Below are 25,019 nucleotides of genomic sequence, written 5' to 3'. Positions count from 1 at the left end.
CATCTTTCCCCATGTGGTTCTCTCATTTTCATGATAATGTGTGTAAGATACAGACATTATAAGAGGCAGAACAAAATTTAGAGCCCACAGCAGTCTATAGGGATTGGTGGACACACACACATATCCTGTCTGCTGCGAGCCAAATCATGATTGATGAAGCCGGCATTAGGGTAACATTATAAGGGACAGTGGCCAGGCCTGTCCTCCGTGACATCATTCAGGTCAGTGGTAGATTACATTAGTATCGAGCAGTGCACTACATTACGACCTTCACTGTGGAAAAGCAGCACACAGAGGCCTGCAGAGGACCAGGATGCTGTTTCATTTGAACGAATCAGTGTGATCTCACGGGAACAGACAGAAGGAAATGGATTACAGATTAAATACTAGATTAAGAATTTAAGATTCTGCAGATTCTGCTCAGACATTACATCAGTTGATGTAATATTGTTAGCAAAGTAATATGACATTATTGGACTACAGGTCTTCCACATTTTCTCAATCAATGCATTGTTTTTTAAACATTCTTTTGATATGCAGTTTATTTGCATGGGCGTCTTATGAATCAGACTTGCTTACACACACATTTTCATGAAATAAATTAATACTTTTCTTCAGCAAGGATGCATTAAATTGATCAAAAGTGACAGTACAGACATTTATTCTATTATAATTAGGGCCGGGACTCGATTAAAAAAATTAATCTAATTAATTAGAGGCTTTGTAATTAATTAATCGAAATTAATCGCATTTTAATCGCATATAAATATTTGACCTGAGAATAGTGAGAAGTAAGTTTTTTTATATGGATTTTTAAATTTCCCATCCACAGGGCCAACCAAAGCGGTCTCATCAGCTTCTTTGTCCATGTTCACTGTGGTTTGTTTTTGGCTGTTTCTCAATATGCTGTTCTTCAGCGATCTTGCGTCCTTGTGTTCTCGTTCTACGTCATCATTAACCGCCGAAGTTCAGTTCCAATTCTCAAGAACGCAAGTACAGAGGATGCATGAAAGTGCCCGGATATGTTCTTGAAACTGAGGATGCATCGAGTGCAGACTTGAGAGAATCGAGCCGTTAGAAATCCCAGAAAACGCTGTGGGTGGCCGGTGTACGGAAGCCTGTAAGCTTTAAAGTCGCTCTCACAAATACTTAACGGCTCTTCAAGTTGAAAGTAAACATTTATCGTTTTGTTTTGGTTAATTTTAATAAAGTTATAAGACCCGGAGAAAGTCTGCATTTTTATTGGCATATTAAAATGAATCTTAACAGTAAAACATATAACGCTGTAAAATAAAACACAATACAATTATATGAAAGTAATATCTATAATAGTATGAAATGTTTTAATAAGTTATGACATTTTGTAATATTGATTGTTCATTGGCCGTTTCTTATGCTGAGACTATGCAGTCAGTTAAGCAGGAACGCAGTACATCTCAGTTCTCATAAGTGTGCGTTCTGTGTTCTCGCGTCCTTCCGAGTTCGTTCTTCCAAGGAAGCTTGGCAAGACCGGTCTCCACGAGAACGCAAGTCCGTTCGCTAGTTGGTGCTCCAGTATAATCGGTCCGCCGAAACTCATCCAGTGAGAAACGTTCCGCGGTGCAAAAATAAGTGCGATTAAAATGCGTTAAAAAAATTTAACGCGTTATTTTTGTGTAATTAATTAATCTAAATTAACGCGTTAAAGTCCCGGCCCTAATTATAATATTTCACAATATTACTGTATTTACCGTATGTTTGATCAAATAAATGCAGCCTTGGTGAAAATAAAAGACTTAACCATTCTTTTTAGTAAAGTCATTCTTTTTAGTCAATTAAAACCTTTTTGTTTTGTCTAATTTTTTTTTCTCAAAAGTATCAAAAACGTTGTGTCCCTGGACCACAAAACCAGTCATAAGGGTCAATTTGAGATGAGACACATGAGATACATCTGAAAGCTGTTTGTTAGGATAGGACAATATTTGGCTGAGATACAACTATTTGAAAATCTGGAATCTGATGGTGCAAAAAAAAAAAATCTAAATATTGAGAAAATCGCCTTTAAAGTTGACCAAATGAAGTTCTAGGGAATTCATATTACCAATCAAAAATTAAGTTTTGCTATATTTACAGTAGGAAATTTACAAAATATATTGAAGGAGCATGATCTTTACTTAATATCCTAATGATGTTTGGAATAAAAGAAAAATCTATAATTTTGACCCATACAATGTATTGCTGGCTACTGCTACAAACATACACGTGCAACTTATGACTGGTTTTGTGGTCCAGGGTCACAACTGTTAATGAAACTGTTGAGGGAAAAGAACTATTAAGAGGAATTGGAGCAAGAATCCCAATCTGAATCGTTTTCTAATATTCCCTAAGCTAAACAGAAGAGAGAGCTGGTCAGGAGAACAACTATCTTGCACTCTGAGCTGAGAAAGGCTCACTAAAGTCTACTATTGTATCTACAAACTCTGTGAATGACAGAATCTAGTATGTGCAGATTCTGTTCAGGCCATGTGATGAAGAGAGCTGTTGTGGTTATGTAGTGAGTTCGACTTGCCATCCTGTTGATCCTGACAAAGTCCTCAGGTTTCTTTGCCCAGGCTGGTAGCTCTACATCACAAACAGGGACACCGTCATCCCTGTCACCCAGACAGTAGCCATTACTGTTCACAAACATCTCTGGCAGGTAGTAGAACTCAGGGATCAACTCCTATGAGGTGACAAGGAAGAGGACAGGAGGGAAAGAACAAGAATCAAAATCAAATCCAAAACAGATTTGTATAGGGATATAGGAAACAGGGAGTTAATATGCACATGCAAAAATACCAATGTTTTCAACATTGCATGTTTTGAAGTTCAATTAATCAAAATGTTGGCAATGTTTCAGGCGGCCATGGAAAATGACCCCAGGAGACCAGTGAAGGACCATCAGAGTACTTTTAAAAACACTCGGAGAGTGTGGGAATGCGGCAAATGCACGAAGATGGGGGAGGGTGAAAATACAAAGGAAACATGAGAGATGACTCATGAAAACTTTATTAATGTTTGAAGTGAGCTGATGGATGGATCTGCTGTATTTGTTGAAGTACATGAAGCAGGTCTGGCTTTGTTGTGCCCAGAAGCTAAATTGGGATTTTGGTTGAGTAACCATGATTCGAAATGATAGAGGGCAGCATAATGCTTAAATATAACAAACTGTAAAGATTTTTTAAATAACACATTAAATTGAAACAAAACTCGACTGGAACATCTATATATGGATTGGACTGATAAAACTACCATTATTTTCTCTTTTAAAGGTGTTGTAATGTCATTATGGATTATTACGGATGGTTTTAACCCCTAGTTGTGCTTCTTAAATACACAAATACCATAAAAGCGTTCATCGTTCTACTGATATGAAGGCATTATACATTTTTTGCTTATTTTTTTTTACATGTTTCCCTGACCCTAGTCTCTTATCCACAAAGGCTGCCACATCCCCAATTGTTCTCCATTCTCACTGCCATATCAGTGCAAATTACCCATAATTCCCTGTGAGAGACGGCGCTGTACATTGGAGCATGTGCGCACGAGGAATGTGACCTCCTCCCCGTTTACTGTCACTCAAAAGATCTTGCCTTTGAAGAACCTTTAAAACCATTTAAAATCATTTAAGACCTCATTCTGCCTGCTCACATCTGAACCTGACAGGTTGAATGTTTTCTCCCCAATGCTGCTGTTTTGGATTCAAGTTGCTGTTATACAGCGTCTGTTGAAACGAGCTGTTTAACCACGGCCCCTTGGTGTGTATAAGAGAGTTCTTTAAAGTGCCATAAAACAGAGGACTTTCACATGCAGGGTCACAAGAAACAGTATGCCTGTACTAAAACACAGCATGCTTTTGCTGTAGGGTCAGTTTTTAAAAATACACTCTTTTATGAGCGTTAAACCTCAATATTTCAATAATCCTTCAGAATATCTCAGATTTCTATCACAGCAGACAGCTCTAAAATGCTAACCTCATGTCTACATTGTAGACCACCAATAAACTGTCTGCACAAGAAGATTTAAAGTCATCGCTGAATATTCACTAACACAGACCAATCCCAATTATTATCAATATTTATTATTATGTTAATCTATTATGATCAATTTTACAGCAGTATTAAAATTAATATTAGAACATTTAGCTGTTCTAATATGTAATAATTCTAAATTAAATTGAAAATTAGATTTACCAAACAAGACAGAAGGGTCAGAAGGTCTTTAAATATATACACTACCAGTCAAAAGTTTTTGAACAGTAAGATGTTTTAATGTTTTTTTAAAGAAGTGTCTTCTGCTCAGCAAGCCTGCATTTATTTGATGCAAAAAACAGCAAATACAGTAAAATTCGGAAATATTTTTATTATTTAAAATAACTGTTTTCTACGGAGACCCTAAGAGCTCATGGTGGTGGAAAGATTTCGGGGTGGGTGAAAAAAATTCGGGGTGGGAGGAAAAAATATTTTTAAAATCTTTTGCGTTCTCTCGCAAAGATGTTTGCGTTCTCTTGCAAAATTTTGCGTTCTCTCCCAAAGATGTTTGCCAGGCGCACATGTATGACTGCCACAGAGAGCATATGTATAGAATTTCGCTCTAAACGCTCAATTCGCGCTGCGTCATTCGCGCGAATTGCGCGGCAGGATGTCTATTCGCGTCTTTGCATTGACTTTTAACATGCAAATCACTCGCGCTTAACGCTTCATTCTCGTCTGGTGTGAACGCACCATGAGGAGGAGCTTGTTGTTACGCGAGGAGCTACCTCCGCAATTTGCAACTGGTTTGGTTACAGAAAATCAGATGAGGAGCAAATGTTTCATTATCAAGAAAAAATGCAAGTGATTCGCGCGAGCACCTCACTGTCATGAATGCGCATTCTTTTCCGCACAAACACTTGCATATGAATAATAGTCTATAGACTCTAGAGCATAGCCTCATAAACTTGTTTTAATAAATCGCTTATGCATTAAATAAAGATACAAAACAGGTTGTTAAATATGCTGAATATATTGTTCAAATATTTATAAAATGTGAAACTGTAGCTAATCTTATTCGCAGTCTAGCGTTTTGCATCTGCATTACATAGTGAATTATTTTTAACATGCAATGATACAAAATAAAACCAAACAAGATTTGTAATGAAGAAAAAAAAATGTAGACAAATAAGAATGATGTAGCCCACATCTCTTGAGCGTCTCACACAGCATGCGCGTGAACACGCAAAATCTTGCTCTCTGCATGAATGCAACGCAAATGGCGACATAAGTTTGTTTGAAACACATAAAAAGTTTAGATAAGATAATAATATTAACAATGAACATTATATGACATTTAAAATAGTTTTGGCGATTTTTCCTTCAGTCCGCCTGTGCATTTCTGACCCAAACAGCAAAGCAGTCTAAATCTCCGCGATGTTCTCGTTAAATATGCCATTTCTGAGATATTACAATGAATTAATTTCTAAAATGTTATGATATGGAAAGCCTGAAACAGATCACAGCAGTATAGCCATACACAGGCTTTCAGTCATCAGCAACGTGGTAAACGTGTGCCATAGCATATGATTTAATATGAAGCGTCCATAACGCATTATTATGGTTGATAAGAGAGCAATTAATGGAGATGAGCTGTTGATCATTATTAGCATGGCCATAAGTTGGCTGTGTACAGAAAGTTTCAAGTTAATTGCATTAATAATACTATATGAAATAAACTTAATCTTTAACTTAATCTATCTATCTATCTATCTATCTATCTATCTATCTATCTATCTATCTATCTATCTATCTATCTATATATATATATATATATATATATATATATATATATATATATATATATATATTCGTCATTTGTATCGTTATCGCAATAAATACCTGAAATTATCGTGATAAATTTTTTAGGCCATATCGCCCATCCCTACTCCAAACTATTGAATGGTATTGTGTATAATGTTACAAAATCTTTTTATTTCAGATAAATGATAGTCTTTGGATCTTTCTATTTATCAAAGAAGCCCGAAAAAATTTACTGTTTTAAATATTGATAATAATAATTCATATTAACATGTCTCTTGAACAGCAAGAATGATATCTGAAGGATCATGTGACACTGAAGACTGGAGTAATGATGCTGAAAATGTAGCTTTGATCACAGGAATAAATAGCGTTTTAAAATATTTTAAAAAAAGAAACAATACAAAATATTTCACAATATTACTGCTTTTTTCAATATCGCACACCCCTAGCAGGACTTATAATGTTTGGGGCAAAAATGTCACCCAATTTTATGATTAGGTGCAAAAACTATTACGGCGGTCACGATTTAGTGTGAAATAAATGAAAAGTGTTACATTTTAGAGTAGATCTGCTCATGTTGCATCAGATGTCTTTATACTCACGTTTTGCAGTGTTGAGCATTATAACTATTCACACACATTTCTGTTGAGTTTATGAATGCAATATCCAATCAGAGGCGTTTTGATTCATCACCGCGGAGAACGCCGGAGTTGTTGAAGTGTGTGCGCTTAATGACTGAATTCAGAGTGTGCATTGGCAAATTCTGTCATAATCATAAACAACAAAGTGCAAAATAAATGTAAGCGAATTATTTGCTTCAGTGATTATGGGAGTTTTTGCAAAAGTGCATAGCTCACATTAGACTGAAGTCATGGACCACTTTAGTGTCCTCCCCTTGCTTTCTTTGTATAATTTATAATAATATTCATTTTGTTTTTCATACTACTGAAATAACCAAAGTGAAGTCTTGATTTTCAAATCCAAGCAATTAAAAATGTCATAAATGGCTCTTAGCTTGTTTTGTCGGTAGCCAGAATATAACTTGCTTTTTCTGTCTACTTGGTGGGATGGCCTGTCTTAAAATCTCACAAAGCCTACCTCCCTTTTAAATGTCATGTGTTAACATGTTTTTTGTTATTTCAGTTTAACTTGTAAAGGTCAAAATCAACTAGTTTGAGATTTATAGGCCTATCCCATTTTTGTCCCCCATTTTTGTAACTTTCACTCTGAGTACATTTTAATGAGCTACTTTTTACTTTTACTTGAGTAGATTTTTAGACTGGTACTTTTACTTGTACTTAAGTAAAATTTCATTAATGTAATGGTACATTTACTTGAGTAGAATATTTCTTTTCATTTCAGATAGATGAGAAACATACAGTAGCAGTAGTAGCTCTGCAGTGCATCTAAAATAGAAATTAGACGTCTGTCACCTAAAGGTGCATCCCAGCAGACAAATCCAGTGTGGACGGTGCTTCTGATTACAAGCAAGTTTTGGCATTTTGTGTGAATGTAAAACGTTCATAATTAATTCATTATCATTACACAACAACTCATTCACAACTAAAGAATCTTGACGATACCATTGTGACTCCAAAATTAAAACCAAGTGTAAACAATCAAAATTGGACACAGCTCCATCTCTACTGGAGGTTTGGTTTATAAAGTTTGCAGACAGTTACTCAGTAGCGAACAGTTTGTGCTGCTAGCGTCATGATCCACGTCCTCAGCCCGCTCCGCTAGTGAGCCAATAATTCCTCTACAGCCTCATAATGGGCTGACAAGTCAATCACACTCAGACTCTTCAGCTTTACACCGTTCGCCCTAATGACACCCTCCTGGAGAGCTGTCACGGGGCACGACTGCCTCATCCCACTCCTTCAGACAGAGCACCGCCAACAGATTATTGAGAAACTGGTGACGATTGGAGGGAAAGTTACTCTTTCGCTCTTAGCAGGAGGTCAGAGTGCTGAGCTGATCACTTGCTGGATGTTGAGACAATACTTAAAAGCGTATTCTGATACCTTGAAAATGATAAAACATCGCCAAATTGGCATGAAATATCTAGCTAAAATATCTATTGACAGATTTGTACATATACATAGATTTAGAACAGAAATAGATCAATGACACAGCATAATGACCTTTATAAGACAAGGCCAGTGCTGAGGCAGTGGTCTGGAAAGACTAAATGGCCAGTGAACTTTGATTTGCTCTTTTAATGCTGCTATTTAGCTGTTTCCTGCTGCATGGGATTATTACAGGGAGAATTGTGGGTAATGCGTAAGTTTAGGGTGAAATGATGCAGAATGAACTGAAGGCCACTGCGACAGTAGGACAATAAGCGTGTAAAAAAATTAAATAACATGAAACAAATGTACATATATATGTATGTATGTATGTAAAAATCACTGAATATCTTAATATATTTCTTATCTATTTTAATTAAAATAAAAAGTGAAACATTAAAATATATCTATATATAATAATAATTATATTATAACCATAATTACATATATATATATAATTATTATTATTATTATGTACAATTAAAAAATATCTTAATAAAATTTATTGAATGTAGTATATGCAATTTTAAAATACACCAAGAAAAAAAAAAAAAAAGCAAAGAATGATGGCTTATCAGAGTCCATTATTTTTAGTGTGTGTGTGTGTGTGAAAGAGTTTAGTGATTTGGATAGTTACTGTAGATTGTTAAAACCTAATATTCATACAAAGCTAGTCTGTTATGATAAAATTCATGCTTCTCATACATAATAAAAATAACCTCATGCTCCACAAGAAAAGACCAAAAACTCCCTATTGTCTGTCCTAACAGATTGGTGACCATTAAATGTGTTTAACATGATCCACACAGACACAGTGGTTCCGAGAGGCCTGTATTTGCTCACATATCTAGTGTTTCTCTGTACAGCCGCTCGCTTGCCGTGCATATCGCCTGCACCTCATGTTTTTGGATGCTGTTCCCCAGCCCGGGGGAAGTAAAAAGCCCTGCCTTTACATAAAAGACTACATTTTAAATAGCTTTTGTCATTAATGCTTTATTAATTGCCTGGGGCGAAGCTAACCCGTCACTGAGTGTGCTGGAAAAGTATGACACTTTTAGGTCAGCTCGAGTGCGCTCGCTGAGCCGCAGAGAGGGGCTGAAATGGAAAGGAGGCAATGGGAAACAACCATTACGGTGATGAAGTGATGCCTCTTTGAAATATGTGCATGCTGAACGATGTTTTACTTTAAATTTTTACGAAGAAAAATCTTAATTTCACAAAAAAATATATAAATGGAAAACAGACATTGTTGATGTAGCTCGGAAGCTACAGGAACTAAATGTTGTTGCAAATCAAAACAATGCAATCCTGTTTTTTTTTTTTTGGGAACTGGATGATACCAGTTTTAGTTGATTGATTGGACTGGAGGCAAACTGAGACTGCTCACAGTTGCAGATAGTAATTTTGCACCCATGTCAGGCACTAATGACTACTTTCCAAGCCCATTTAGACATCACAGTGTACAAAAAATAATATCTGATTACCTTCACATCTGCAGTATCACGCTGGCAGTGCCTCCATGAGCGGGCGATGCCGGAGAAAGTGCGGTTTGGGTGATCAAACTTGTTGCCGTTGGCGTTCAGGAAGAATGTAGTGAAAGGTTCCTGCAATTGAGTAGACACAAAACAACACTGTCACTTTTATTGACCCAAATAAGCTCAAAAACATATTTCCAAATGTGTGAAAATAACCGAAGACGTATCACATGATTCTGACTGCTAATTAGGTGCTTGTTTAGATAAATCTGCACCGTTTTGCAAAGCGCTAATGCTATTCGGTGCCCAAAACATCAGTAGAATAAAAACGTAAATTCATCTACATTCATTTCTATGGTAATTGGATTCAATCTCGTGATGGAGTCCTTCTCCGCTGCTCTGGGAAACGTTCCGTTTGCACAAACATCTCAATGTAGGGACTCATCTGTCAGATTAAGAAGAGTTTGTGGAAGGTTTTTTTTGTCCTCTCATTTTCTGTAACAGTGCCCGAGGCGGAGTTAATTATATGGCCTGTTGGCTGAGGAGCTCAACTCCGGCTCTAATTGGCAGATTCAGGGTCATCAGTCTGGGTTGGCAGTACAAGGAGTTGACATGGAGATGCTGGATCAGCCAAAGGAAAAGATGATGGTGTCTACAGTCTCAGTCAAGCCTGGTGTGAGAGCTGCCAAGGGGAACCTTCCAAATCATCATCACCAACGCTACGGGCTGCCTTGGAAGAGCCAAGTTTTCATTATGTGTTTTAATTTTTTCTCACAAGAAGGATAGGAAGATTCCTCATTAAAAGAGGTCTTTTAAAATAATGAGCTTTAATGGCTTTTCAATCAAATCACATACACAAATTGCTTTGTAAACAAACTACACTTGGTTTAGATTGCATTCATCATAAAATCTGACACAAAAACAAGTATGCGGATTTAATCCAAACACTCCGCATGACTGATTTGAGCTCTGGCATAAAATGTTTATGCAGTGAAAAAATCGAATTATATAACAAAACACAACGTTGTATTGTTTATCATTGTAGACTAGTAACACATAGTCATATGATGTAACAAATGTGGAAAAAACTAAAGCATCAGGAGATACTCAATCCCAATCTCCTCTCAACCTTAGGAACAACTTCATATTCTGTGGTGATCTGGGCTTTTTTTTTGTGTCTACCAGTCCATTTGTCCCAGATCAGCACTTGGAGACTCAGGGCAAGTGAGGACGTTAGCAGGAGACAATGATGGACATGTTTCCCAGCGCTCAGCATGCTGTCTAAAGGGCATAAAGCTGTCACGTAGCAGCCTGTAAATCATTACACAGAGGTTTTTGACTTCTTTTTCACATATGCCAGTTTACCAGCCTGTGAAATCCACTCACTGGCTCTCTGTAGCGGAACATCAAGCTCGTGGATTGAGATGGAGGGGTTGATTCGCATGTGCGGTGAAAGGTCGCGTTAACGTGCGCTTTGACTGACGGTGATTTGATCCACTAACTGGGTTCGGTGTTACCGTATTGGAATGTTTTATGTATACACAGACTCTTGACAGCATAATTTCCAATGAACAGCCATGATGCATTTTGAAGAATATAAAATTTTTGGATAGATTTTGCATGGTATAACATAAATATAAAAGATTTAAAGGCGACATGTATGATATCTGGCGACAGATATCATGATATCTGGCGACAGATATCATGAAAATCTGACTTTTTTGTGTTTAAGAGCTATAATTGGGTCCCCAGTGCATCTTTTCTCTGCATGTAAAAAAATAAGCCGCTCAGATTTCGCTCCCCCCAGTGACGTAGAAAGGGGATTTTATTATATTACCACACCTTAATCTGTAAATTTCCACCAATGGCGCACCCATTGTTTTCACAAGCTACGACGGTGTACCAGTTCTAACGCCATGGCGAAAGTCCGAGCAAAGCATGCTAACTGTTCTGTCTTTGGCTGCACTGATGAGCACAGAACACTAGTCCCAGCCTCAGAGGAGACAAGATGTGTGTGTTTTAACATAAACTTGTGTATATGACAGTTTAAGCGCAATAAGACATGAAAGATAGCCGCGTGTGCCGCGTGATAGCCGCTTTTTGCACACGTGCTTCAAATGTGTGCGCTCAGAAAAAATAATTTGGACAACTTTAAAGCAGATTTTCTCAATATTTAGATTTGTTTGCACCTTCAGATTGCAAATTTTCAAATGGTTGTATCTCAGCCAAATATTGCCCTATTCTAACAAACCATAAATCAATGGAAAGTCTATTTATTCATCTTTCAGATGATGTATAAATCTCAATTTTACCAAATTTGACCCTTATGACTGGTTTTGTGGTCTTTGGTCACATATTGAGACTTATATTACATATTGTAAAAAGGGGCATAATAGGTCTCCTTTAATGTAATGCAAATGTAAACAAATCTTCAAATCCAATAAAAAAGAGTATTTGCATTGTAATCATTAGAATATTCATAAACAGCTGACATAATTACATTTCCTCTCGTTGAAAACATTCATAGAGGCCATAATATGAGCCAGAAGCAGCTCAGCTCAGTTAACTATCCAGTAAAACTAGGTACTTCCCAGATGTTGAAGATATCAAATTCCTTGCATCCATCCAATCAATGAGACTTACGATTCGGACAAGCCAGTGGAGGGTGGAGGCTGCGGTGGAATAGTGGGTTGTGTAGTGGCAGGGTGGAGTTTCCTCATCCCATGATTCATAGCGGTCGGCGTAGAATACAGCACGCTTTGGGTTCAGCGCTCCGATTGGCTGAGGAAACACACAGATAGGAAAAAAATCAGGAAGTCTGTCTATCTTGACATGCATTTTGCATTTTTGTTTTGTGCATCTATTTAAGAAACATAAGCAAGATTAAGTACACTTTCATTTTTCGAAATCTACTGATTGATTTTAATTGCACAAGAATGACAACAAACCATTCCACACAAACTGTTACGCTGACAGAAGCCATGTTGTTCTCATTCCGTGCGCTTTCTATACACGAACAATAACCAACCGTCACATAAAAAAGACTTATAGCGCACATTACATCTGTGGAGCTGAGAGCTTTGCGTGCATCGGTGTGTGCGTGTGTGTATCTTCATGAATGTTTGATGGAGAAGGCTGAGCAGAACTCCTTGAGGAGAAACTAGTGGATTTTTCTTGAGGTTTGTCTGTCACGCAGTATTACTATCCCATGTAATCTTTGTTTGAGGTACTCTTAGCCTGTGCCTGGTGCACTGAATTTAGAAATGCAGGACATATAAACAAGTACACATAACAAAGTAAGCTTGAATGTTTCAGCCTGGAGTCCCAGACAAGATCAAGCTCAAAAGAATGATTTGTTTACAGATCGAAACATTATTATTTCTTCTATAAATGCTCAATTTTCAGAGAATAACAACTTGTTTTTAAAATGGAAGTGACTAAATAAGATCATTTCCAGTCACACTTTATTTTAAGGTCCATTTCTTGCTATTTACAAACCATTAACTACGACTGTTGCCTCAATTAACTCCTAATTTGCTGCTTATTAATAGTAAGGTAGTTGTTAAGTTTAGGTTTTGGGTAGGATTAGGGACATAGAATATGGTGATGCAGAATATATGCTTTATAAGTACTAATAAACAGCCAATATGTTAATAATAGGCATGCAAATAAGCAACTAGTTAATAATGTGAATTGGTCCCTATATCAAAGTGTTACCAAATTTCCATTTTTGAGAGAACAAGTACTTAATATGACTATGAGTAAAACAAAAATTATACAGAAGATTGTTTCTTGTTCGCCTGTAAAAATCCATCTGTACAGGAGTTATCTGCCCGCATGTCTGTTTCAATGTATTTATGTGTGTATGTATGTAAGGCAATCTGAAAGGCCTCAGCTAAAGACAGCGAGTAATCTAGCCTGGCTTAACCTTGTCTGACCTGATTTACACCCTGTACGTCCACACTGCTCTGCCTTGACCATCCTTCTGCTGTTAAACCACTCTAGAAAATCCTGCACAATGTCTAGAGTAAACATTCATACTGGCATTCAGAGCCCTGGAATTCGCTCTCCCTCTCTTTCACACACATACGGATGTTGATAAACCTGTCATCATACAACATAAACAATTTGTAACAGTCTCTCTTCTCTAAATCCAGTAATGGCTGAAAGTCAAACTTAGACAGTGAATGTATCCAATACATCATAAGTGCTATTTGGACTGTAATTGTTTCTCAGGGTAACATCTGTAAAAGAACATCTGCATGGCTCCCCAATGATAAAAACAACTTTACATTGGCTCACTGCATGTAAACACAAAATATCAGCCCTGTAGCAGTTAGCAGCAGTACCCACAATGTGAAAAATTTCAGGTTTTACTATTCTTGTAGCATAAACGAGTGTGCACACACACACACACTTTCTAAAATCTACTGCCCTTCAGAAAAACAAAGAAATTACAACATTTCGAAATTATAAGCATTGCTATTAATGAAGGCGAAATTAGTTCTTGCATCAGACCTTGTTGCAAATGAAGATTGTGACCAAGTAAAACATTTCTTTAAATTAGCTCATGAAGGCCAGTCGAGCTTTTCAGACTCCCAATTTTTAAGAAAATAAGCAGTCATCACTCAATTAAGAAACTTTTAGATTGTAACAAATTGGCCTCCATAGCTTTTCAATCAACAGGCGACACAGGTAGTTGGGCAGTCAATATTAATATACTACGTGTTATTGACGAGGAGGACAGCGCCGGCCCTAGAGGGAGCTCAATACTCCCCGAGATCTCGAGTACGAGCGTGGGAGAGCGTTTGGTTGTTTAGAGCAGTGTGGGAAATTTGTCTAGACTCAAAGCATGGCATAAATAACAGAGCATAGTCATAACAAATAGAAAGGAAACAACACTACATGGTTTAATACAGAGGATAATGACCACAAACAAATTCGTCATTTGCTGTTTTTTTCCAGAAAGATCTGAGCCTACTTGGATCACGTTTTGGCAGAGTAACTTCAAACCCGTTCCTCAACCCTGCTGCCTTTCATTCTCTTCCTTTTTAATGACCATCCACGCCGATGTTAGCACGGTTGGGGCGAATGAAAGAGAAGTTTATGGAGATCTGCTGAGATTTATGAGCTGATAATGACCTGCCATGTGACGTCTAGGGCTGACCGTGATTGGGTAAGCAGCCACAGGAAGTCTAGCACACTATAAAAACCTTCTGAGTCCATCTCATAGCAGCAAAAAGACCCACTTAACCGAGGAAATATTGTGCTTGGCATGACATGGAGTGTTTGCCCAGTTCAGCACAGCAGCTGTGGAACAGACAGGCAACACAAATGTTTTCCAGCGCTGTGTCAAATACCAGCAAAACTGTCCCGTCTTTGTTTTCAGTTGTGTAGATATAGTCGTTTTAAAACTGCACTATGATGACTTCTGGAGAAACTAATGCTCTGAAAGAGAGTTAAAGCTATGCTAAAGGAGTTTAAAAACAAAAATACACATTCTGATTTTTTATGTACTCATGTTGCAACAACGTATGTTGCTATTTTAACAAGTCTTTTAAAAGGAGAAAGCTGCTATTGTGTTTTTTTTGGGGAAACGAGGGGGGAAAAAACATCTATGCTAACCGCACTAGCCATCTAGCAATTTACTATTTCCTATTCAAAGTTCAATGACATGCTCAGTGCACTTAACAGGGTGAACAAAGAACCATGTAATTGTCTTATGCAAGACCCTGTAGGGAATCGGTCTTAAATAAAAACAGGACTTGGTGTAAATTTAAGGCTTTCCAGACTCCCGTTACCCAAGCTATCCGGAGGAAACACCCCGCAACAGATGCTAATAGTGAAAGCAGGGCAGTCGATAAAGAATTTAAAAAAAAAAACTTTCACAAATCTAGAGTCCTGTCAAAGAAAGAAAGAAAGAAAAAAAACCTCCTGGGACTGCAAAGAGAATTCTAGATCTTGGCAAAAGACATCTTGGACAAAAGTCCAACATACTTAAAGCACATGATTTGACTGGGAAAAAAACATAGATTTTTCGCCCCATTAAAAATGTACCAGACGTTGTAATATTTCACACGCTTTTATAAAAAAAAATCCAGATATACTAATAGTAATATTATAGTAATATAACACACACACACATGTATACTGTGTATGTATATATATATTAAATAGCACACGCTTTTATAAAAAAATCCAGATATATTAATAGTAATATTATAGTAATATAACACACACCACATATTAAATAAATAGCAATTAATTAACTATATGGCTATGTGATATCTGAAAATGTTAATTTTAATTATAATCAGTTCGCATACATCTGCGGGCACAAAATAAAGGTTGCCAATGCATATCACAACACATATTACTCAAGTATTTAATGAAGAATATGAACACATCCTTTGTGACCTAATTAAATCAATCCCTCAGAGACACCTGTGCAGGGACAATATGTGTTCCATAGGATAATTAGCTGCTAATTAAAAAGCTATTTGCTGTATAAGAGACAATACGATTTAAGATGCCACAAAAAAGCTTTATGCATCCATTTGTTCACTCTCTATAAAAGAAAAGCATTTGACTTTGGGTTAAGCTAGCTATATATATATATATATATATAAAATGTGGCTGTCACATTTTAAACACTTTTTAAAAGAAGATGCTAAGATTTATTCTACTAATGAGCAGGAACAATATAAATGCAGGCTTTGAGTCTAACATTACGCTGTAAGTTTAAGTTAATCGCACTGGATGTGTATGTCATATTGTCTTTACGAATGCAACCGTTGCCTGTGCTTTCGGAAATTAAAACAAGTAGCATGAAACAATTTATAAATACACTGTCATTATAGTTTACCCACGCTCTAATCATGTAGCTACAGCAGTATGGGCAGCAGCTATAATGAACTTTGTCAAAAAGACTTCTGGTATAAAATAGCAAAAAACTGCTTCTGACAGGTCTACTTTGTGGAGCTCATGAAATGTAATGACAGCTAACCACAAAACAACATTTAAAGCAAGTCCTCCTCTACACGGGTTACCTCATTTTGCTGCACACAAACTACAGCCTCAAGAACAATTATCATTCAGTGGGCTCCTCTCTCATGTTCAAAAGATAAGCCAGTCATTTATCCATAGCATCGCACAAGAGAGCCGTCATTTGGTGCAATCTGCACTACCTCCCCTGGAGACGCTCATTCTGTATTTCATATATCAGAGAAAATTGCATTAAGGATGTGTGTGCCAGCAGTGTGCTGTCAGGAGGGGTAGCACTTGTTTTCACTGGCCTCGTCAGCCTGCGAGAGCACAATGTGCAGCTTCGGTCTAATGCAATCAAGCTCCCGCAAGTCAAAACAAAGCAGATGCAGCTCCAAAAAACACTTTCCGAGCACAGAGGAAGCGAATGAGGATGGTGGCAGAGAGGAGAAAAAACAGATATGGCATCTCTGAGAGCAAATGCAGCACGGTCTTTAGCAAGCCCGCTTGACGTTACCCATAATGCACTTCTCTGCGTTGAGCTGGTAAACTGCTGGAAGGCTGGGTGTAAGAAAAAGTCTTCTCCAATGCCTTTTGATTTTAAGTTTCATCATAAAGGACCAAAAATGTAATCAGAAAAATACTTATAAATAAATAAGTAAATAAATACATGCATACATGCATAAATTTAAAGAGAGAACCGGCAACCCAACTAACTGAAATTGTATACTTTTGTAAAAATTACAACTATATTTATGTAAAAGTTAAATATAATGTAATAATATAATATATAATATGTTTCTGCATAAGTGTATGTATGTGTGTGTGAGCTCACACAGAGAGCTACTGATACATGGGACTTTTTAAGACTTTTTAAATAAATAAATAAATACAATATAAATACGGAGAGAGAGAACTGGCAACATAAAACTCAACTTCTATATTTATACAAAAAATTAATACTATATTTATGTAAAACTTATGTGAAAATTGTGTATTATGTTACGTGTCATTTTATATACATATAATTTTACACACACACACACACACATACACACAGTATATATATTGGATTTTTTAAATATATTTTTTTAAAGAAAGAGTCTAAATAAATAAATAAATTTAGAGAGAACTGGCAACCCAACATAAATCTGAACTTCTGTATTTATGCAAAATATTTTTATGTAAAAGTTATGTGAAAATTATGAATAGCTAACTTATGAGATTTTTTATTTATTCTTTTCACTGATTCATGGGAATTCTTCCAGGTGTTTGAAAAAGCCTCTATTTTAAAAAATATAATTTAAAATTATATTATAAATTAAAATTTTAATTTAAAATTTATAAAACCTTTATTTTAATTTTCAACAAAAACACATTTCAATAAAACATTTTTTTATAAATAAACAATAAATTTCAATAAATTAATAAAAGCATTAGACATTATAGGCTACTTGCATTAAACAAATACATAAATTTAGAGAGAAAAAAAAAAAAACTGGCAACCCAATCTATAACTGAACTTCTATATTTACATATTATAAGTGCTAATGTGTAAAATGATAAACAACTCATGAGAAATATTTGACTGATACATGGGGATTCATATTTGGCGAGATAATAGTGTGAATGCAAGTCCAGTCAACTAGAATTACGTTCGCTTGAACAATCAGACATTCATAACAAGAGATTTGCACAACTCAGGTAATTATGTTTGCTGTCAGTTCTCCGCTCTACCTCGCTAGCCCACTCGAAAAGATCTGTTAGAGACACTTCATCTAATTTCCTGTCAAAGCTGCACAAAAGAAGTGGAATAACGCGCTATTGCAGCAGAGAGTTGGCGCGGGTGCGCTCGGTGCAGGTCTAGCATATGATGGCTTCGCATTAGCACGGGCCAATTAATAGCTGCGAGCGAGTCGGCTTCCCTTTTCTATCAGCCACCTGTCCGTCAAAAAGGAAATAATCATTAGATTCTAATAAATCTGTCCGCCATTTCAATGTAGCTGCCATGCAAAAATGTGCTAGTCTTAGCCTCGGGGTGCCCAGAGACCTGTTTTTCGTTATTCGCTGTACAGTTGAATGCACACACTATTGGTGGAGTAACTTCAGGTGTGTATTGTAGGTGGGGTTGAGAGGGGAATTATGGTACATATCAAGCGGGATATTTCGGCAGTTCTCCACAATGCTGCCCATCACGACAGCGCTGCAGGGCATTCTCACCAGCATGACTGGCAGCTGTTTCCTGCCGGACAGGTCACGTGATCACGGCTTACGGAACAGCGGTTCATGGTTTGCGTGTCTGGGGCTCTGGGAGTTGTGTGAGAATGGCAGGTGAGAATTTGAGGGTGTGTTCAGAAGAACCGGCAGCCCAACTTATATGTTTTCCATGACACGTTTTCAATGCAAGATACATACTTTGTTCTCTTTTTTTTTTTTTTCACTGATACATGGGAATTCTTCCAAGTGTTTGAAAAAGCCTCCAATTCCTTTTATTTAAATTTTCAACAAAAACACACAAAAAAAATTGTAATAAAATAAATAAATAAATACAATAGAAATACATTTAGAGAGAGAGAACTGGCAACATAAATTGTTTTTGTTTATGTGTGTACGCTCCGGCGCTATCACTTCAACTGTTTCCTTCCTTATACCAACAGATAGATAGATATTTGCTTTTGGGGTTTTTGAGGACATATACACGTAGTAAAGGCTGAAGATTTGTTGATACACTCAATAAACCAAAGTTTTTGTGTGTGTGTGTACATTACCGTACAAAACTGAAATGTGCAAACTTTGAGGGTTGAATTATTCCCTTTAAATTTCAATTTAATTCTCGAATTTGAAATGATGTAGGCCTACAGGACGCAGAGTTTTCAGTCCTGTAGAATTGGAATTGAAACTTTATGAAATGTACATGTTATAACTAGTTTTATAGCTAATTGCGGTATAGTTAAAACAATGGACTGATAAAGCTTTGTTTGAAGCCTGATAGACAGATTGATAGATAGAACTGGTAAAGTGATAGAAAAACAGAATGATGGATAAAGATAAAGAGATCAAACAACAGTCACAGAAAGAACAAAAAACAAACAGACAGCCAGACAGAACAATAGATGGATAGACAGATAGACAGATAGATGGATGGATAGATAGATATAGACAGATGTCATTCTAGTTCAAATCCCAATTGAACTTCCTGTAGGATGTGTGTAATTCAATTCAAATTCACTCATGAATTCAACAGAAGCCAATTCTTCAGTTCTGAATTTTGCCCAAACCTGCTGCTAATCTGTAGCATGGATGAACGCACATTTTGATAATATTGGGGGGGAAAGAAGAGGAACTGAACAAAGCATATTCACCACAAAGTCAAAAAAGCCGCCTACCTCATTATCTACAATAACACACACTCCCCTCCTACGCACATTCACCCCCGAGGCTACACACCCCTCCATACATTATTGAACAAAGGCAGGGGTCTTCACAGCAAGGGACTCAGGAGGGAGGTTAAAGCCCCTGGTTTTGTTTCAGCAGCACTGAACCTTCAGAGGTTAGAGCCCCAGGTTGGCCAAGGACATGCATCAGGACGGCCGCAGGCCTGTGAACTTCTGCTAATGAAGGCAGCTCAAGCTGGTAAACAGCACAGGGTGGATGTCACAAGCATACATTACAATACATCACTGTCTTCCTCAGGCCAGGGGGCTTCCTCTGCCCACCTGGTGCCACGCTGACATGTTCAGGGACTACAGCGCTGTAGGAAGAGGGATTTTAAACAGATATTACTGATGCTGAATACAGAAAGGGTAAGTATTATAGCTAAGGTTAAACATAGTCAACAGCACTAGATCTTTTCCACAAACTTATCCCGACCAAGAAATGGCCACTTAGACAGTATCCACAAATGGTTGTGGAGAAAACAGCAAATCAACAGCGAACCAGTTTTCTAGTCTGCAGTTTTAGAAATGATTAGGAAATGAGGATAGGAGTGGGTGTGGAAGAGAGAGAGTTATAGAGAGAAAGATACGCTCAGACAGGAATGTGGTTGTTTTCAGGTCAGTGAGCTTGTGAGATGTAAACGTAAGCAAATGAGTGCATGAGAAAGAGAGAACGTGACAACCTGATGAAGGTATAGAGGAGCTGGAGGGGAGAAGTGGAGATAGAAATGCAAATGATTTACTTCTAAAGCATGCAAACCTAAAACCATGAACTCTGTGAGTGTACAGTATTTGTATCTAAAATCTGATTCATGATACTGAGAGGACATTCCAACACTGACCACCCTAAATATAATGGGTCAAAGACGAAAAGGGATTTTCAAGCATCAAAACAAAGGTTCAATACAGATAAATTTTTTCCCCTGCACATTAAAATGTCCTGATTAATTAGATTTTTTACGGGCAATCATACTATCATATATTTTTACCATGATTTACAGAAGACACCCACTAAAATGTCATTCTGCGTTTATAGAGTTCAGCGTTCATATACCAAAAAATCTTGTCAGGCATATTTAGAACAAGAATCAGATGACATTAAAAGACTAACAATCAGTGCAGCCCAAAAACTAATTAATTATCATTTTAAATCTTTAAATCAAATCCAATCTTTGCCACTGTCCTCCAAACCTCTTGCAGTTAATAGGCTTTCTGTGTATATAAAATCACTTCTATAAATTGTGATAGATAGATAGATAGATAGATAGATAGATAGATAGATAGATAGATAGATAGATAGATAGATAGATAGATAGATAGATAGATAGATAGATAGATAGATAGATAGATAGATAGATAGATAGATAGATAGATAGATAGATAGATAGATAGATAGAGATTTTTACCTTTGAAAGATCCCTGAAGTTGCCGGGAACTGTGAGGTCCAGCTCTTCTGAATCATAGTTTGTGAGAACCCATGGGAAAACAGGATACTGGTTCAGATCATTGTATGTCCTTCCTGCAAGAATGAAGTCAGGTGGGCAACATAGTGGCAATCCAACGACCAGTTGTAGTTAATCATTTTGTTGTCCCAGTTATTTTTGCAGGGCTCTTGACTACTGGTTATTGTGCTTGTCTCCTGGTGAAGGAGTGTGAGCAGACCTTTACTAGGACATCATAAATTCATAATTTGATAACATGATTGACGGTATGACTCCCTCATATATAAAAAGAAAGAAACAAGCGTGTTGCATGTAATGACAAACATCGTATCCCACTGCACGCTGAGATGATAAAAACGACTCATAATAACATGTACAGTAATAGAGTTCTCAACAAGATGCACAGGCAGATGTTGTTGTGGTTGTCTGTCACAGAGCCTAATGACTGTATTGCAGTGGAGGAGGGTTAGAAAAGGTTTGGTGGTACTACTTTCTCGGTTAAAGTTTCCTGAAAGTGAAAATTGTGCTGTGAAGTTGTGGGATGGATGTAATTAAAGGCATGCAAATTCTTCTAGAGGATGACACCGTACCCTTGACACCCCTCCCTGTGGCACAGTCAGGCCTCTCCTCTGATTGGCCAGAGAGTTGTGGTAACCATGGAGACCTAAATGAAGTATCCATGACTGAGCACATATGCGGCAAAGCAATAGACGCCAGATGTGGCTTTGTCTTTTTCTCCTTCCATTTCTCTCTCTTCATCGTTCCTTATCTCTCGGTCTCTCTCTTTCTTCCCTGCGCCTGTTTCCTTGCTGCTAGGAATATGGATTTCAGATGGTAAGAACTGCCACAGGAGAACCAATCACAGAGAGCTATAAAATGGCTCATCTCTTTTCTAAAGGCACTATAATTTCTCTCAGATGACAGTCTTCTAACGATCTATCTATCGTACTGAGTATCTATATATATGTATATGTATATGTGATTTTCTATGAAAGAAAGCTGTAGCCAAGAAATAAACCTTAAGCTTTTGAATACACACACACACAAAAAGATTTTTGGGAAATGCCAATCTGATATATAGCCCTGTAACATTGCAAAGGTGCTGGTGCGATATGCGCTGCTGTGTGAACAGAAAAGTTTCCAGATTGTCTGGCTACCGCTGTGATCTGGAGCTGTAAGGACGCCACTGAAGCTTAGCCATGCTGATATATAGAACCTCTTAAAGAAGAGATACACTGGGGCTATTTCATCTTTACAGTGTGATTACTCAGACAAGAACTGGAAACCTGGTATTTCCTGTGGAACTCGGGGAGGGCACAAATTAAAGCTGATCCTGACCTTAGTAAAAATCCTCCGAGGTGATGCTAACCCACAGGAGCGTCTCAGTTCAGATAACTGCCTGAGAATGTGAGCGTGTGTGGAGGGTGTGGAGAGTCTGACAATCTGGGCTTTGGTTCTGGGTTCTTCAGGCCTTTCATGGTGGTTGGAGATGATAGGGTGTGTGGGATAATTACCAGACCCATCACAAATTACTGTCATTAATCTTCCTCTTAAACAGCCACCTCTTAGAGAGTACAGATAAAACACTTCCATGATTTATAAATCCCTCAAGTGGTTTAATACAGTATGAGCACTTTAGTTTTAATGCTGTTAATTAAACAAACATGGCATTAATTGCCCTATTGCTATTATTATAAACGAAATAATATACTGAACATTAATAATGCTAGTTCATGGAAAAGGTACATTTTTTATTAATAATAATTAGTTTATTAATTTATTTCTAATATTTATTCTCGTTCTCTCTCTCTCTAAATGTTTTATTTTTTTCTATAGCCTATATATATATTCTGATGCTATTATTATGATGAATGTATTATTATTACTGATTATTTTAATATTACTAGATTGTGGGGGAAAATAAATGTCAGTTTATTTAAATTATAACAGTTTGCTTTTTAATATCAACTGAATATATTTAAATGCACATCAAAATAATAATTAATGCACAACACTGGTCTCATCAGAACAGCAACCTTCTGTTAGTTTATAACTTGCTAGTAAACTTTCCTAAAATAACATAACACAATAAAAAAAAAAAAATATATATATATATATATATATATATATATATATATATATATATATATATATATATATATATATATATATATATATATATATATATATGGGGAGCATAGTTTTTAGTTGTTCTTATACATATACTGAGACTAACGAAATCCATCCCAAAACCCTGAGTATAATGATCTTGAGATAGACCGGGCCTAGGATGAGGTAGACTTGATTAACCAGGTTAATGCCACATGGTGAAGTGGGGCCGAGAAGAGGAAAAAGGTTGAGATGAGGGGAGGTTGAGCTGACAGGACCGAGGCCCGGGTGGAAGATGTTAATATCACCGCAATAGTGTTTAATTAGGAGCGGACCGGCTTCACATTAACACCCCTCTCTCTCTCCTGTCGGTGGGCCGGGGCTTCACTGACACCTCTGTCAGCACAGGTCATTACCACTCCTGCCTTTAATGAATTTTACCCCATTCCAACTCTGCCTTACATCTAATTAGCTGACAATAATGTTTCGAACTCACGCCGGAGCTAAATATAAATATGCATGAATATGCAGCGCGAGCAGGGATGACACATTTCAGTGTCAAGAGGAGGTGTGTGTGCGCGCGAGAGTTCTCACTAGTTCACATCAGAGACTTCGCAACAGAATATTTCAACTCTGTACACACACTCACAGAGACACACTAATTATCCCAAAGAGTCCACGGCTCTCACATTTGCGCAACAATATAAACAGAAAATATAGCTTCTAAATAAATAATGAGGGGAAAGACAGTAGATTTCTGTCAGAGAGTCTTTTTGTTTGAAAAGAGAAACTGATAATACCAAAATAAAATAAAATAAGTGCTGGGGAAAGATTAATCGCGATAAATCATATCCAAAATAAAAGATTTTGCTTATATAATATATGTGTGTGTGTACTGTGTATATTTATTATGTACATATAAAGACACACACGTACAGTATATATATTGAAAATATTTACATGTATATATTTATATTAATATCACTTATATTATATATAAATACATTTAATATATAAACATAACATATTTTTTAAAATATATACATGCATGTGTATATACATAATAAATACACACAGCACACACACACACACATATATTGAGTACACAAAAATGTACACTTTTATTTTGGATGCGATTAATTGTTGCCCAGCGCTAAATAAAATAAAAGTTTGATGGCAACCTATATGTCCAATCAGAAGATTCAGTGCAAACACTGATCAACGGAAAAAATGATCATCCCTATCAGATCAAGAGTGTTGAACGTGATTGCAAATAGTCCAAAATGCTTTCATTTAAATAACTGGTTAGCAATGACGAAGAAATAAGATCTGACCTGCAACGGTATTGAGAAACATCAGGTACTCAAAGTTGGAGATCTCCCGTCTTTGCCAGCGCTGAGTCATATTAGAGGACTTGAAGAGCTGACGAGGGGTGGCCAAAGAAATCCGCCTGCAAAAGAAAAAACACAGAAATGTACCAAAAAGTAGGGCTCAAGTCCAACTTGACATTTGCTTTCATTTACTTTGATTATTGTGGACTTGGTTTGTTCCGCAGATGGATTATAACTCAAAATATGACATTGTAACATTTAGCTTCCAAAAAAAGACAAAAGAGTACACCAGATCACACACGCAAGGCTGTCACGCTCTTTAGTGTGGTGTGTAATGAATGCATCAGTTCCAGCAAAAGAGA

The 25,019-nt window shown here is 36.9% G+C and overlaps 1 protein-coding gene across 3 annotated transcripts in view; it reads right to left on the bottom strand.

Moving 5' to 3' along the window:
• LOC306854604 (neurobeachin-like) overlaps positions 1–25,019 on the bottom strand; it is a gene marked incomplete at its 5' end in the record, with an annotated part of 285,564 nt that overhangs the window by 28,785 nt on the left and 231,760 nt on the right. For all 3 annotated transcript variants that reach the window (XM_079392763.1, XM_079392762.1, XM_079392764.1), the window contains 5 exons: positions 2,549–2,701; positions 9,367–9,486; positions 12,001–12,138; positions 21,182–21,294; positions 24,661–24,776. In XM_079392763.1, coding sequence (XP_079248889.1) covers positions 2,549–2,701; positions 9,367–9,486; positions 12,001–12,138; positions 21,182–21,294; positions 24,661–24,776 — 640 coding nt within the window. The remainder of the gene's footprint in view (positions 1–2,548; positions 2,702–9,366; positions 9,487–12,000; positions 12,139–21,181; positions 21,295–24,660; positions 24,777–25,019) is intronic.

Source organism: Barbus barbus (assembly GCF_936440315.1).
Source record: "Barbus barbus genome assembly, chromosome: 34".
Classification (NCBI taxonomy): Eukaryota; Metazoa; Chordata; class Actinopteri; order Cypriniformes; family Cyprinidae; genus Barbus; species Barbus barbus.
The sequence above is the reverse complement of the archived record's forward strand: the minus strand, read 5'-3'. Positions and strand labels throughout refer to the sequence as shown.